Source organism: Pollicipes pollicipes, unplaced genomic scaffold (assembly GCF_011947565.3).
Source record: "Pollicipes pollicipes isolate AB1234 unplaced genomic scaffold, Ppol_2.1 Scaffold_6052;HRSCAF=7182_pilon_pilon_pilon, whole genome shotgun sequence".
NCBI lineage: Eukaryota > Metazoa > Arthropoda > Thecostraca > Pollicipedomorpha > Pollicipedidae > Pollicipes > Pollicipes pollicipes.
In genome coordinates, this window is record NW_023596805.1 from 1070390 (window position 1) to 1086900 (window position 16511).

Consider the following 16511-nt stretch of genomic DNA (forward strand, 5'->3'; position numbering starts at 1 on the left):
CATGCATAGTGCTCGCTCGCCGGCGTGATAAAACATTACTGTGCGTGTTTCTGTGCGTGCGGTTGCATTGCTAACACTTAAAGCCTTGAGCCGCCACTCTAATGTTGTGGACCACGCCACCGCTCTCGGGAAACTCCAGCTTCTTCACACCCGTACTGGGTGGTTCAAGAGATCAGACAACGCGCAGCAAGAACCGCTGAGAAATTATTTCAGTCACAAAGCATCATTATGGGCTGATTTCAGGGAGCAGGTTCAGGAACCTTGTTGCACAACATCGCTTGCAATTATCTAGCACTCTACATTCAACCGATTATCACCGGTCTTCGGCCTAAAGCTTTGTGCTCCACTGATAATGCTGGAGAACGTCGAACACCGCAGCTTGTGTTTTTTCTCCACCGAGAATGCTCGAGAACATTAGGCACCGCAACTTGTGCTTTGTGCTCCGCTGAGAATGTTCGAGAACATCAGGCGCCGCAGCTTGTGCTTCGTGCTCCGCTGGGAATGCTTGAGAACATCGGACATCGCAGATTGTGTTTTTTTCTCTCCGCTGAGAATGCTCGAGAACATCGGGCGCCGCGGCTTGCTGCCAGCGTTACCCGGCGTCGCCTCGGCCGCATGCTTGCTGCTTACGTCTGACCCATAGCTTAGGTATGTTACACACGATGTTCCCTGGAGACCGCCTGAAACGTGGCATTGTGCGTGTGGCTCCTCCAGGATGACATGCGAGTGGGAGGAATAAAAGTCATTCCTCCGCTTTGCGGCGAAAGTCGTCAGCTGAGCTCGGCCTTCCGATATCAGCCGTTCAAGTGTCGGGTAGAACCCAAAGAGAAAAGTTCAGACTTAAGTGCGCCCACGGATTCTACGCTGTCGTGAAGCTTGCATGTCAGGTGTGCCACCGACGCTGTCAGGTGTGCCACCCACGCTGTCAGGTGTGCCACCGACCGCTGCCACGGTACTTTGATCGCTCTTTTCCATGTTCGGCAACCCCCGCATAATACCGCTTTGCCGAAGGTCATTAACCATTTAGTTTCTCTTGTGACCGGTAGCTATTTTCAGGTCTACTGGTATATGCCAACACCTGACGTGACTTTAAGACTTTCCAGTTGCACAGTGCGGTTGTTTTCTCATCGCCCACCTCGACCAGTGTGATAAAATCTAAAAAAAAACACAGGGCAAGAGGTCGACCGTTCAGGTGATTTAAATCATTGGTGTTACTCTTTGGGCAACGATAACACCAACCGCAAACTACGTCATTCTCATAACCTGTCTGCCTCGTATCAGAAACAGCCGCGAAAAATGCACGTTCCCTTACCTAGCCTGCCATCTGCACACAGATGGCTTTGTACACACGTAACTACATATACACTACATATAACCTGCACAGGTACAAAGTCATGCCTAACTATCAGCACGCATGTCATGATTTTGTACGTACATCCCATTGTCAACTAAAGCACACGCTCCGCGGTTGTGCAGCGCATCTAAGTGCGAGTGCTGACTGCATTCAAGTTTATTTATTTTTATGCATTAGACACATGCTGATCTCCTGTAACGCCGGCACTTAGGCCAACTGATGTGAACTGACAGGATGCTCAAGGAGTAACAGATAGCAGGCCGTGTGGCGACTCAAACTGAAATGACGTCATTTGTGGTATTGCATGACACTGGAGTCAGAATCGCAAACGACCATGCCGGGCATGGCTTTTAAATATTTTTTTAGAATTGGTTGGCGGAAAGGAACGTTTTTTGGCACCGTGTTATTTTATGAAATGGCTGTTTTTTTCTGTTGCGAAAGGCGCTTGAGTAAATCGGGAGGATAAAACATTACTTTTGCGGAGCTGCACTCAAAGAAGTGGCCACCGGCAGCTGCTACGGCTGCACAAAGCCACTTTACTCTGAATTTGACTGCTCATAACTGTATGTGAATATCACCTTGCATGTATTCATTGATTTATTGTGTAGTTATATAACATTTTAGTCGTATTGTCTTGAATATTACCTTATCAAGATAAATTTTTGTTTTAGCTAAATTTCTACTAAGTTACATAAGCTGGTCAGCACATTTGCGAGCGGTGTTATGCTATTGTTTCGATAAAGGCATGTGCCGAAATATCAACCCAACTATACCTCTATCCTGGTTTTTCTCCGAAGAATAAGGCTGTTACTACTGTCCACTTTCAATTTCTACTTAATCAAGCTCCACAGCCCTCTCTATTCTCTCGCTCGCCCTCACCCTCGCGCATGCCCCATTGAAGTCAGGTGCGTTTGTCCTGGTTATCACCTGTATGGCAGGGCACCAGTGACGGAGAACCACGGAGAACAGCGACGGTCCAATCGCGCCATCTAGTGGCAAAAATCAGAACTTCATTCTCAAAGCTGCTGCGATTCGTAACCCCTGGCAGCACAAGCTGGCTCGGACAAGTGGTGTGACCCAGGCTCCCAGTCTTCCACCACGCCGGCCAGCATGAGGAAATGTACGAATACTGGGGCTCGAATACAAGGACAACACGACAAAATGCAGTGAGGTTTAGTGTTCACCGCCCTCCCCATGCTCCACCAAGTTTGTCCACAATTTCGCAACCGGGGACGGGGTCAGTGCTGCAGCCTGGAGGCCACAAATCTCACATTCTGCGGCCCCGTGAAATCACGAAAGCTTGAGTTGGCCACGTCAAATTGAAAAACCACGAATTCTTTGTTTCCGTTTCCATTGTTGAGCTTTAACCAGGGATATAGCTTCCTATTCAGATGAGAGGACTCAACCCCCCCCCCCAAACTGTGAGAAGAAAGTGGGTCACTTCCGGGGAGAGACCCGTGTGTTGACTAGTTTGTGCAGCTTCCATCATTTTATACCGCTCAGTCTCCCCATCTCCATTTCGCGAAACTACGTCCCTGGCTTTACCATAGGAAAAGTCCGATCCATTCACCACAGTTTCGAAACCAGTGCTTTACCAAATTGCTCCGGTTTATGAAGAAAAAAATGACACGTCGCTTAGCTTACACCAGCTGGCAAGTTTAACGTGCTTTTCAAGTTTTTATACTTTCTATATGGTCATGTGTGATCAGATGAACGGCATTTCAAAATTTGCCTAATCTCATGCTGAGAACTTAAAACCCCTAAGCAAAGTCTTGAACACCAGGATTGCGCAAATACGAGCCCATGAATGTGAGTCCTTTCACCAAAACGACGAAACAAATAGTTCAGTAGGATGTCTCGAAAATCAAAACGAACGCGCCACAGCTGGCGTAGATGCCATCACATTCTTGACGTCATCTGCGTAAGAAACAGCCCATCGATTTCGGGCAGCCATAATTTGCTTGACGGCGCCAGTCAAACTTCTCCGAACACTGTTGAAGTGATAGGTGTTCTTGTGAAGCATCGGGTTTAGACTGAACTGACTATTCCGAGTCGGAAATGCTGGAGCTGGAGTGCGGAGTTGAGGCTCGAGTTGGGCGGTCACGTCCGCGGCGAAAAGTCACTGATTTTCCCTTTACGTAGGTATCATAGTACCGAAGACGTTATAGATTTACCCACCTGAATTACGTAAGTTGCTAAGTGCATTTGCGAGAAACATTATGCATATGATGAGGCGGTGGTAATAGCCTTATTCCTCGTAGAAAACCAAGAGAGTGGAGATATAGATGCGTTGATATTTCGATGAAGGCATGTTGCCGAAATATCCACGCGCATTTGTTGCCATTCTCTTGTTCTTTTCTGCAAGAAATAGGGGCATTACTACTGCCTCATCTATTTACCCTTCTGCCTTAAGACCAACCACGTAACAACTAAAAGATACCGCGTATTACAGTTTATTTGTTGTCCCGATCCAGGGGTTCTCTGGTCAAAAACCGGTAGCTGTTTGCAGACTGGCTTAACATATTCATTAGTTACAATGAGAAATACGTGAAAATACATGCAAGGGATCTGCAGGATTTTATTCATTTCGTTTATTTTCTTTTGTCGCCAACAGAGCAGCACTCCACCACCAAGCGAAATCACTTGAATGAAAGACAATAAATACAAAGCGCACAGTAGTATGAACATAATGAGCAGATAAAATCTAAAAGATGACTGAGGAAACTACCGAGTTCAAACATACAGTCGATCACTTGACCCCCAAAAATAGCGAAACTGTCATGCAAGTATCCGCACTATTGTCGCTCGCTAAGAGTGTCCCCAATGCCTGGCAGCCTCCAAAACAGACCGCTCTGTACTGTTTACACACGAGCGCGAGGTACAGCGAGCGGAGTTCGGGTGCGGGGTTCGGTTCGGGTCGGTTGATCGAGGCAGCACAAGCAAGGGGAAACAGCTGAGCAAGATTTGAGTCTAGTTTACCTTGGAAGAGGTTTCTCAGAAAGAGTAAGTCGTGTTGCACTCTTCGTGCTGCCCAGGATGGGGTTTTGAAACGAATCCGTGCTGCTCAGGATGGGGTTTTGAAATGAATTCGTGCTGCTCAGGATGGGGTTTCGAAATGAATTCGTGCTGCTCAGGATGGAGTTTTGAAATGAAGCAGAAGGCTGTCATAAGGAAGAGAAGCTATTTGCCCGGAGAATGCTTGAGTAAGTAATCAAACAAGACACCTGTGCTGCACTCGACCGAGCCGCTCTATGTGGGAATTGCTCCCCCCCCCCTCGTCCAGACCACGCTGCGGTTTTCTAAACCGATCGCGCATTTGCACACACGGAGCCATCCCAGCGCTTCGGTTGAATTTTGACCAGCCGGTACCGACTTGGAAAGAAAGTGCTCGACTGCCCCTACTTACTATGTCAGAGACATATGCAGCGAAGTTTAGTATGGTATCCAGCGTTATATCAAGGTCCCTGGCTTTACTCACATTTTCAAGGTCCCTGATTTTACTCACATGCAAGACACCGGCCGGCCAGCTGTCCGGTAGTGCGGCAGGCCCTGTTACAGCTTCAGGCCATTCATTCCTGGGGTCGTCAGCGGACACCGGTGCAGACAGCCACGCGGCTTCGCTGTCCGCTGACGCCCCTAAGAGAGACCTGAGGCTGTACCAGAACCTGCTGTACTACCGTACGGTGGGCAGCCCTGCGCTGGGTGTAACGCTAGCAGTCATGTGCATTGATACTTGGCCAAGTTGAGGTCCGAGATGGTCGTGTTCTGTCTGGTTTTGGATGACGTCGGCTTGATGAAACAAACAGCCATCGCTTAGAAGCTGTTGCCTATGCCGGCGGCGAAATATGCTGAAGATGTGGCGTCATTCATCAGTTAGAAAATGGAACTGTTGGATCCAGTAAATGAGTCGTCTTGCGCTGCAATTCTAGCTTATTCAAACGGGAAGAAGCTCGTGGCTTAACAAGCCAATAAATTGATGTGAAGCCCGAAACGGACATCCGTTTCATCGCGATTTTAAGAGGCGTGTAAAAGTTACACATGACGGTGCAGAGAGGGGTGTGTCAATGGGTGATATCTTTGCAGGTGTGGTTGCCTCATGACAAGGCTCAGAAGGTGGAAGCCCACCAGAAGCTTAGCATCCTCATAAGCGACGTGCACTGTACACACTTTGCTGCTTAGTGACGTAAAATTAAAGGTATATCGACGTGAGATGCGTGACGTAAGACTTCCGTGTCGTGCTGAAGGGGAAGAGGTGACGACTGCCAAGGTCACCTACCTTGGGATCTCCTTTGGTGGTGAGGACTACTGTCGGCTACTCCTCCCCTATGACATCCCTGACGCTGGTTTCGCGGGTCTCAACTCACATCAAATACTGGCTTCGAAAATACTCGAAGCTCACATGCCACTCCATCGTCGAAGAACCACACACGCATCCCATGACGTGGCCTTCTGCTGACATACACATCGATCGTGCTGCGCATCATGTCTCATTGGCCTCCATGACGTATGTGGATTACACGCAGGAGATAATGACAGCGACCGCTTGGATCGCTCCAGCAGCCGGCTGTCGCGCTGCCGTCTAGTAGCGAATAGCTGAACTTCACGTTGACCTCCCACCCGATGCGTAGGTGCGTGCGCTCGGACGGGGGCAGGACAGCGTTTCCCATTACCACGTTCGCAAGCAGCAACCTATGACGTCATAGATAGGTGCGCCGCAACAGCTCCTACGGCTCGTTCGATAGCACCTTGCGTATAACGTAGCCACTTGTGACGTCATAGGTAGCAGCTCAGATAAGTACTTTGCATATGGGGAGCTCGGCATAGGTGGCGCACTAGGTGGACAACTCATGGCTGCTGCAGGTTCCTTTGCCCCGGCCAATAAAAGGGGCGTAGCGATGATGTGGTATGAAGTGAGAATGAAGAGCGGATGTCTGAAATTGGCTGCATCGACTGACTGGTTGGCGCGAAGAACGGTACAGCGCTGGTACAGCAGCAGGTACATATTTGCAATCTGTGGGTTTTTGTGAACGTTTCACGAGAACGTCGGATCGCACCTCCGTACCCACCAGGCGACCTTCCCGGGGGGGGGGAGGGGGGGAGGGGGGGGGGCGTCTTCCCCGGGACGGGAGTGTTTGTCTCGCCTCGGCAACAGACTCTGACGTCACAGTCGTACGGCTGCACTCGGCTGGAGGCTGGGCTAGGAACAATATGGGATAAAAAGCTGCCGCTTTATTTGCACTGAGAGCTTAAAGGTTGACACTCGCATGAGGTGTGCAGTACTTCGTGACACATATTACTCCAGAAATGAGCGGTTACTTGATGGCACCTCTGTATCATTGGCAGAATTATATGTTTTTCTTGTTGCGTTGCAACACATACAACGAAATAGTCACATGAGAACAATACCAAGCAGTTCCAATTCCCAGGCAGTTCCACAGCCGCTCATTGCCTTGACTTAAACCACCACCTGCCCGCCAATGTCGATCTCTATGACCTCTTACACACACCGGGCATGGACCTACAGTGTTAATGAACCTACAATGTTGATGAATTCAGGCCATAGAGCCATCATGGGGAATGACCAGGGCTGACCAATTGGCCAAAAAAGCTCTCTCAGCCATACAAACAACGCACACCTCTTTTGATTACACATCTATAGTCTTCTATTCGCACACTGACAAAGCGTGTTTGGGTACGACATTGGACGAACACCACTGGGACACAACCTCGTGACATTAATCCTGACATCACGCCCTGGCCATCTCGACGCCGAAAAGACCGCTTGGAGAATGCGTGCGCTCGCCTCAGAATCGGAGACATTGCACCCACCCACAGCCACCTATTCGCGCCGCCCCCATTTACACTGCCAGCCATTTGCTCATCCAGCTCAAATATATTATTAATGAGTGCAACCCATTTCAGCAAAACATGCGGGCATGACGGCTTTCCGCCGTCGGCACATCATCGAATGCTGCCCAAAAGTCGTCACTGGTATGTTTCGAACCAGCCAGTTGACAACGCAGGTTCTGAGGTACAAGTTTGCACACTGGTGTTTTTCGGCACGCGGACCCGGGTTGTCAGCTGAAGGCAAGTGTCATGACAATTATTGGTACTTCTCTCTTCGTCTGCGAAGATCCCTGCATGACACAGGAGTCTGATGTCACGTGCAGAGCGCACAGTGAGGCAGCAGCCTAACGTCACGTGCAGAACACACAGTGGGGCAGCAGCCTAACGTCACGTGCAGAACACACAGTGGGGCAGCAGCCTAACGTCACGTGCAGAACACACAGTGGAGCAGCAGCCTAACGTCACGTGCAGAACACACAGTGGAGCAGCAGCCTAACGTCACGTGCAGAACACACAGTGGAGCAGCAGCCTAACGTCACGTGCAGAGCGCACAGTGAGGCAGCAGCCTAACGTCACGTGCAGAACACACAGTGGAGCAGCAGCCTAACGTCACGTGCAGAACACACAGTGGAGCAGCAGCCTAACGTCACGTGCAGAACACACAGTGGGGCAGCAGCCTAACGTCACCTGCAGAACACACAGTGGAGCAGCAGCCTAACGTCACGTGCAGAACACACAGTGGAGCAGCAGCCTAACGTCACGTGCAGAACACACAGTGAGGCAGCAGCCTAACGTCACGTGCAGAACACACAGTGGAACAACAGCCTAACGTCACGTGCAGAACACACAGTGGAACAACAGCCTAACGTCACGTGCAGAGCACACAGTGGGGCAGTAGCACGCCGTTGGGGTCCAGAAACGTGGCATTGATACCGCCCACACGCAGCTCGGTCACAATTTCGTGCTCCAGCTCAGCAAACCCGTCCGCCAGGATCATGTCGCCGCCTGCGGGCGGGAACACGGCACTGCAGTGAGTACACGTCACTGGCGGATACGTGACAGTGGTGAAAACATGCCACTGACGAGCGAGCGACTGATGGAAGAGTATTACTGGCTGGTGGCACTGGTAAGACAAATCACTGGTCGATGCATGCCAGTGCGAGCGTTAACCGGTGGACAAGATCAATATGTGATGATCATACATCACTGTTAGGTCACAACATGATTGGACACGGAGTAGCCGTGAGCACGAGTTAATGCTGAACACGAGTTAATGCTGAGCATGTGTTCATGCCGCAGCACGTACAGCTGACCAAGGCCATTTCTGCACGCTCAAGCGCAGGTCTTAAGGTCGGGACTATCGCACAACAGTCCATCTATGAATACGAATCACACTAGATATCTCTGCTGAATGCGCCCCAGATTACCTCTGCAAGTAAAAACCAGCGATGCTGATGGTAAATGTACGACTGGTAAGTGCTCCCCAAGAGTACATCAAAAGTTCTACACCTATAGTATTTAAGGGATCAGAGATACTTGGCACTCTGACGACGCACTTGCTCTGACCTGCGAGGAAGGCTCCGAAGAAGCCGTAGGTGCCGTAGTCGAACACGGTGTGGTTGCAGGCGGCCAGCAGAGCCAGGTCCCGTCCAGGACCGGGGGTCTCGGTGCGGCTGTCACCGAGCACGTATACGTCGTCGGCCTGCAGGTGCTCCCTGAGAGGAGCAGCCGCGTGCGCGTGAGTGATCTGACTCTTGCCTATCTTGTCTTGCTTATCTCACTTATTTCTTTTTGTTTTTTATCACGGTCATTGACTCACCGGGACCGGCACCGGCACCGGGACCAAAGCGTCACGGCGTGTGAACATCTGTTTGAGAGTTCAGGGATTGGGCAACAGCTTGAAAGGACCATTCTGATTTACAACGTCAGCTCACCACCTGTCACAGCGAAAAGCTTACAAAAAGCAAACCCCAAAACGGCATACTTGCACCAGACCAGGTCGTTGCTTACCTCAGTTGACATTTTGCCAGAAGTTCCTGCACGATAATAGATCATCACCAGTCTCGGTGGCCATCTCACCTGCCCCGGATCAGGTCATCACTCGTCTCAGAGGTCACGTCACTTGCCCTAGGACAGGTCATCTGTCGCCTCACTGAACAGTTGTTTGCACCAGGACTAGTCACCACTCATCAGTGAACAGTTGTTTGCACCAGGACTAGTCACCACTCATCACTGAACAGTTGTTTGCACCAGGACTAGTCACCACTCATCAGTGAACAGCTCACCTGCACCAGGACAGGTCATTTGTCGCCTCACTGAACAGTTGTTTGCACCAGGACTAGTCGCCACTCATCAGTGAACAGTTGTTTGCACCAGGACTAGTCACCACTCATCAGTGAACAGTTGTTTGCACCAGGACTAGTCACCACTCATCAGTGAACAGTTGTTTGCACCAGGACTAGTCACCACTCAGCCATGAATAGTTGTTTGCGTCAGGACTAGTCACCACTCATCAGTGAACAGTTGTTTGCACCAGCACTAGTCACCACTCATCAATAAACAGTCGTTTGCACCAGGACTAGTCACCACTCATCAGTGAACAGCGATTTGCACCAGGACTAGTCACCACTCATCAGTGAACAGCTCACCTGCACCACATCATGCCATCACTCATCAGTGAACAGCTCACCTGCACCATGACAGGTCATCACTAGTCAAGATGAATAGTGGGTTCTTGTATCGCTGCCGACACAGCTCCATAGCAGCTGTGTAGAATGACACGCTTACTGGTTTGCCACGGAACACACTCTGCAATAGAAGATGGGTGTCTACTCTTGTTTCCAAAGGACACGGTTACCTGTTTAATGGAATACCCAACTTAACTCAGCACTGGCGAAGCGTTAAGCTGCGTTTCAAGCGCATGCGGTTGTGTGATTACACGCAGCTGTGGATATGGGGCCCTAGTTCATGGTAGGTTGCATTCACTGCAGCCTGAACAAATCCATGACTGTCATTTAAAATGACGAAACAATTATGTCCCATACGTCGCCTAAGTCCGGAAGTAGGCTAAACCAGGCCAGACCAAATGATTGATGTCGACATTAAACACAGACTGAAGAAGGGTGTGGTCGTGATGTAATACACCTTCGCTTCAGTTTTACGGAAGATCGGATTGTCGCCTCCGTCTGGTACGTTAATGTTTGCACAACGTTTTGGCTAGTACGCTGTCCGCCTGTAGCCAGGTGTTGTCGAGTCTGGAGAGGGAGTATGATGGAGCCTGGAGAAGGAGTATGTGGAGTCTGGAGAAGGAGTATGATGGAGCCTGGAGAAGGAGTATGATGGTGTCTGGAAAAGGAGTATGATGGAGCCTGGAGAAGGAGTATGATGGAGTCTGGAGAAGGAGTATGATGGAGTCTGGAGAAGGATTATGATGGAGTCTGGAGAAGGAGTATGATGGAGCCTGGAGAAGGAGTATGATGGAGCCTGGAGAAGGAGTATGATGGAGCCTGGAGAAGGAGTAGATGATGTTTGGCTATCAGCGTCGCACGCGTCACAACCGGAATTTCTATGGAGCTTCTGGAATTTGAACCGGGACCTCTGATTGCGAATTCATTGCTCTACCAACTGACCTAACAGGAAAAGAATTGCTGGGATTTCAGCCATGGCGTTCTGATTGCACGTTCAGTGCTGTACCAACTGGCATTGCCCTTCTCGGTTAGTTCAGTTGGTAGAGCACTGGACTCGCGATCAGAGGAATATTGTTAAATCCCAACAATGCCATGCAGAGAATTCGGCCTGTGGCACGCACATAGCTAAAAGCCAAACAACCTCAAAAGTTGAGACTTTTCTGGACTCAGTAACACCTGACGAAGACAAAATATTTTACTGGCCGAAACGTTGTGTAAATACCAACGCGCAAGACAAAGATGAAAATCAGAGCGTTATTTCATCCGCGAAACATTTGTTAAAGATCACGATGTCGCTCGATCAAGATGTTTATACGATGTGTACCATAACGATGATGATGCCTGTACTATACCCAAGAGCTGTATGGTATGATGGATATGATATGATGGTATGGTATGATCTTTATAAAAATGAAGGCAATTTTTCAATGGCTGGTGCATCTGTGCGTTCCTTCGTATCCTCGTTATGAAGCCATTGTTTCAGCTGTCAGGTTACTTTAGATGACATTGTTCACTTGAGACAAACACATGAAAGTTCTCCCGTGGGGAATGGAACATCTGAACATCTGAACACCCGTTCTGCGGAAAATCAAACACCTGAACAAGGAAATCAAACACCTTTTGCGGGAAACCAAACACCTGGTCTTCTGAAGCGACAGCAAGCGCTCTCACCAGCGATCCACTCAGCGACCAATCAGCTCTGAGACCGAGCCCAGCAAGCAACGGCGACGTTATCAGACTGTTGACGCACGTGACGACGCGGGGTCGGCGCAGCCGGTGTGCTTCACGTCAATATCTGCTCGGGTGGCCCAGATTTACCGTCCGTCCGGAAAACAGAGTCCCAAAGCAATCAATTCTGCACAAGTGTGCACAAGTCGTGCGCGAGCACATGTGCCAGCCGCATGAATCGATTCGCACGTTTGCAAGAGCGATTTTTCACTCTTTGCCGAGTCGAAATGTGCTGATGCCTTTCCCCATCATTGCGCTGGTGCCAGGCTTCAAACCGGGTTTCGACACAGGTTTCGGCAGTTTTTGGCGAGTTGCCAATTTGACCTTTTTGACAAGAAACTTTCAACGTGAAACAATGTGGACCTCCTTTTACCTCTACCTCCTGGTACAAGAAATGCCGACTTGTTCAGCCAGGAACTTCAAATTCATAATGCCTGGTGTTGGAGGGCCCTGGGGCCTTGAACTGCTAGATGTGATTATGCAAACCCTATGTAAAGCATATATAGATCCACTCAAGATTACTGAACCAACGGCACCTCTCAAGGAATATACCAGCAATCAATCTAGGTTAGTCCGGTTAACACCTCATACAATTTTTTTAAAAACAGTAGTAATGGCTTAATGAATTCGACTACCGTGGTATTGTGCCAAGTTGCATGTTGAGGTGAATGGGAAGCTACGTTTTGGTGAGTGAAGCTTTTTCGGTGATTACACTGACGTATAGTATGTTTGCGATATTTTGTTACCTCCTAATATCGTCGTTCTTCGAACGGCGGTGTCAGCTTGCGGAAAACAGGTACTTGTAGCCAAGAGCAGAATATCAGAATACGTGCCACCTGCCCTTTAAAGGCGGGATGTTTCCTGTTTGTAAAGCTGACGAAAAAGTTATGCAAAACATTGTTAATCATAGTTGCCAAAAAAAAAATTCAAGCACACCAACCTAAAAAATAGGAAAATAGGTACTTGTGGCCAAGAGCAGAACATCAGAATACGTGCCACCTGCCCTTTAAAGGCGTGATGTTTCCTGTTTGTAAAGCTGAAGAAAAAGTTATGCGAAACATTGTTAATCATAGTTGCCAAAAAAAAATTCAAGCACACCAACCTTAACATATATAACCAGAGTCCATCCATTCCTCTTTGATCATGCAAAAAACCCTTCATATGATTTGGCTCCACTCAAAAGAAAACAACGCCATACATCACTAATAATGCAACATAGGGGACTGTGTGCTGCTCTCCAATAGCGGATGTATTGGCCGCACAGCGACACTTTCCAGACGTATGACCATGCACCTACAAAACGGCGGCCCACGCACACACGCGAAGACCCAACGCAAAACCCGCCTGACACGCCAGATGCTCAACAACACCACACAAGTCCCGCACACTCCACACAGAGACGAAGGCCCATCGCTCTAAAAGCAATACGCATGCGCGAATGGGACCCTCTAATTAAAGTGAGTATCACACATTTGTATGGAGTTTTGAACAGAAATAACCATATTGAAGACCTTTTGATGCGGCTCGCGGCCATGCTCTTTTTTGACCTAAAAACCTCCGGTTCCTGAGCTAGAAGGCTGCAAAGATGTGGGAGAGTAATTGTGGGGGAGTATTTCAAGGGCACCTTGGCATTCATGAGTGATGATAGGGTAATGCAAATCCTGACATTCTATAATCCATGCGGCCATAAGGCCCAGAAAAACATAATGTTTGAGTTGTTAACATCTGGCATTTGTGGGCACGACTTCCAGAGATAACAGCCGTCAATTGGCTCTCAGTCAATATTGTGCAAGGTGCGATGACGTAGACTAAAAATGACATCGAGGAGCATATTTACTCAACGGAGGACTTGTGTTGTCTAGAACAGTGTATTCTATTAAAAAGTTTATCAATAGTTATGAGTGAGCTTGTTTCATCATATCTGGTCCCTGCTTCAATATCTTCAAACTTGAAGCATCCTCTTTAAAAACCAACAAATGCGCGTGGAACTCTCCATCTGTATAGAGGGTCACCATTAGGGTGGAGAACGCAGGGACATTGAGCTTTTTGCGTATCGCGGATGGGCGTTGTTACCTATCAGTGATGAGTATATGTGATGCGGAAATGCTTATGCCTGTATGGTGATATGTATTTGTCTGCATATCACATGTATGTCTGTATCGAGATATACAGTATGTTTGCGCTTTACCGGAATGACGAAAAACTGACGTGTGTAAACATGAGATTCATGAAATAATGCTCACGAGAGAGCATGAACTGTATGAATACGCGATTATATTAACTTTGTCTAAAATCGCCAGTCTAGAAAATATCCAATGAATGATGAAACATGGAGAGTGCACTCAATACCAGGACATGCAATATGATAATCCACATCTTCTTTGTATCATGAACTATGGCGCGATTTTAAACGAACATCAATAAAAAGCGAAAGCTGTCATCAGGTTTATTAGGAAAACATAACAAATCCTAAATGCGGAGTGAGCTGTGATTATATATGTATATATATATATATATATATATATATATATATATATATATATATATAAATCCGCTCTGTCTCATGACGCACTGGATGTAACAAAGGAATGCTTGACAATATTTCGGAATCTTGATCATTTTGCATTTCTTGTGATAGCTTGCTGGGGGTGCCTGTCAATGAAAAGTTAGCGTCCCTGTCAACAAAAAGTGGTGTTTTTTAGATGAAAGAGATGAAAGCGAATAATCTAGCAGTTGATGTCTCTCTGAAACCGGGCGGGAATGCAGCTATTCAGGATCGTTTCATGATCATCAACTGCCCCTGCTACAAATAAGATCAAGTTGTGATAGCCATATAATTACCTTGCCTTCTTCATCCAGACCATCTAAGCTTCAGCAATCAGCGTCACAAATGACGCCCAGTTCTACATTCTACAAAGAATCTCCTTTGAATAACAGCAGCTGTCTACCAACTCTAAGCCAGGAGAAAATATGTACAGCCCCATAAATAATGGGGACCGATAAATAGATCAATAGGCCTATATCCACCAAGTCGTGTACTATATATATATATTGCAAAAATCACAACGCGCATGCGCCCTGTCGGTGAGGCTGGCAGCGCTCAGTGCAGCAGGCGCTGGCTGGTCCCCCGAACTCTTATGCCGTGCTGTCTAGATGGAAATACACCGTGCTTGCATCGGCTGCTTCCCACACCACCGTGTCGTCTTCCAGTACGGTTTTGACAGGTTTGGTCCGAGCCATTTCATTGGATGAGTTTGTCAGGGGCGAGCGCTATGCAATGCCTTTCGCGCCAGTCCTCACTGCACCATCTGACCGTGAGATTTCGCAAGAGCCTTGAGGCGAAGCCCCAATACGCGCTAAGGCCCGGCCTGCTCTCCGGTGTCAGTTGACTTCTAGCGGCAACGATGTTTACCTTGAGGTGGGAGGCGTAGTCGGTCCTGCGGACGTGCACACCGACGAATGTCAGCCCTGTTCGGCCACGGCTCACGTTCAGCAGCTGTAGCTGCGCGTCCCGAGATAGATCCGGCCTGGCGTAGGGAGATAGAGAGGTTAAGCACACAGCGCTTATGGACCGCAGGGCCCCGGTTCGAGGCCAGGGAAATGCTGGATTTATTGTGGCCGGTGCAGCAGCCGATCGGAGTGATGTTCGGTTAACACAGGCGGCCAGGTAGATTGGGTGCACAGCTCCAAGAGAGATGAAAGTGTGGAAAAGTACGGTGATACATTCCATCTCATTCTACCACCACAAACTGCCTCTTCCGGACGTTGCACCTCCTCTCCAGCTGCCTGAGGCAAGAGCCTCCCGACGTCATGACCCTCGACCCTGGCCCTCACCTGATGGCGAACTCGTCGCACAGCTGGTGCCGATAGCGCCAGAAGAGCCGCGCGTGGTGCGGGTAGTATTTGATGTACCAGCTGTGCGCGCGCCGCTCCTCGTCGCTGAGCTTCTCGAACTGGCTCGCCAGGATCGGCGAGTGCTGCTCGGCACACGCGTCACTCACCACAGGGAGTGTCGTGTTGGGAGACACGTGACGTATGAAGCGCAGCAAGGACGGCGTGGCCACCGCCGTCATGTTGTACCTGGTGGAGGTGGCGGAGGTCGCATCGTGTCATGACAGGTCATGGCAGGTCACGACATGTCACAGCATGTCACGGCGAGTAACGGAACGTCGTGGAACGTCTCGAGAAGCTACGGTAAGGTACGGGAATGTCACAGTACGTCACGGAAAATATTTAGCTCAGGAAGTCATTAGCTCAGGAAGATACACAGCTCGACATGAGGGCTGTCCACCGGGGACCCGCCCCGTCGTCGTGACTCCTCGCCTGAGTCCCAGGGCGTAGATGGTGACTCCTCACCTGAGTCCCAGGGCGTAGATGGTGACTCCTCACCTGAGTCCCAGGGCGTAGATGGTGGCTCCTCACCTGAGTCCCAGGGCGTAGATGGTGACTCCTCACCTGAGTCCCAGGGTGTAGATGGTGACTCCTCACCTGAGTCCCAGGGCGTAGATGGTGACTCCTCACCTGAGTCCCAGGGCGTAGATGGTGGCTCCTCACCTGAGTCCCAGGGCGTAGATGGTGGCTCCTCACCTGAGTCCCAGGGCGTAGATGGTGACTCCTCACCTGAGTCCCAGGGCGTAGATGGTGACTCCTCACCTGAGTCCCAGGGCGTAGATGGTGACTCCTCACCTGAGTCCCAGGGCGTAGATGGTGGCATACTCCGCCAGGTTGTTGCCCAGCCGTCCGCCCGAGTGGGACGAGATCACCGGCGCAGCCGGACACTCCTGCCTGACGAGCGGGGTCGTCACGGCACCGTGACCTGAGCTCGGACTGCCCGTTGGCGACCTGGGTCACGGAAGAATAGCGGGGATGTGAGCGACACTCTCGATGTACTGTTT

The 16511-nt window shown here is 49.5% G+C and overlaps 1 protein-coding gene across 3 annotated transcripts; it reads right to left on the reverse strand.

Moving 5' to 3' along the window:
* Nucleotides 1-6568: 6568 nt before the first annotated feature.
* On the reverse strand, nucleotides 6569-16458 carry LOC119104540 (galactoside alpha-(1,2)-fucosyltransferase 2; the record flags this gene model as incomplete). Of its 3 annotated transcripts, none has more annotated exon segments than XM_037228256.1 (6): nucleotides 6569-8206; nucleotides 8768-8916; nucleotides 9891-10009; nucleotides 15029-15143; nucleotides 15451-15696; nucleotides 16303-16458. In XM_037228256.1, coding segments are annotated over 6 exon segments (922 nt in total), but the record flags the coding sequence as incomplete, so codon positions are not given.
* Between the last annotated feature and the right edge of the window lie 53 nt (nucleotides 16459-16511).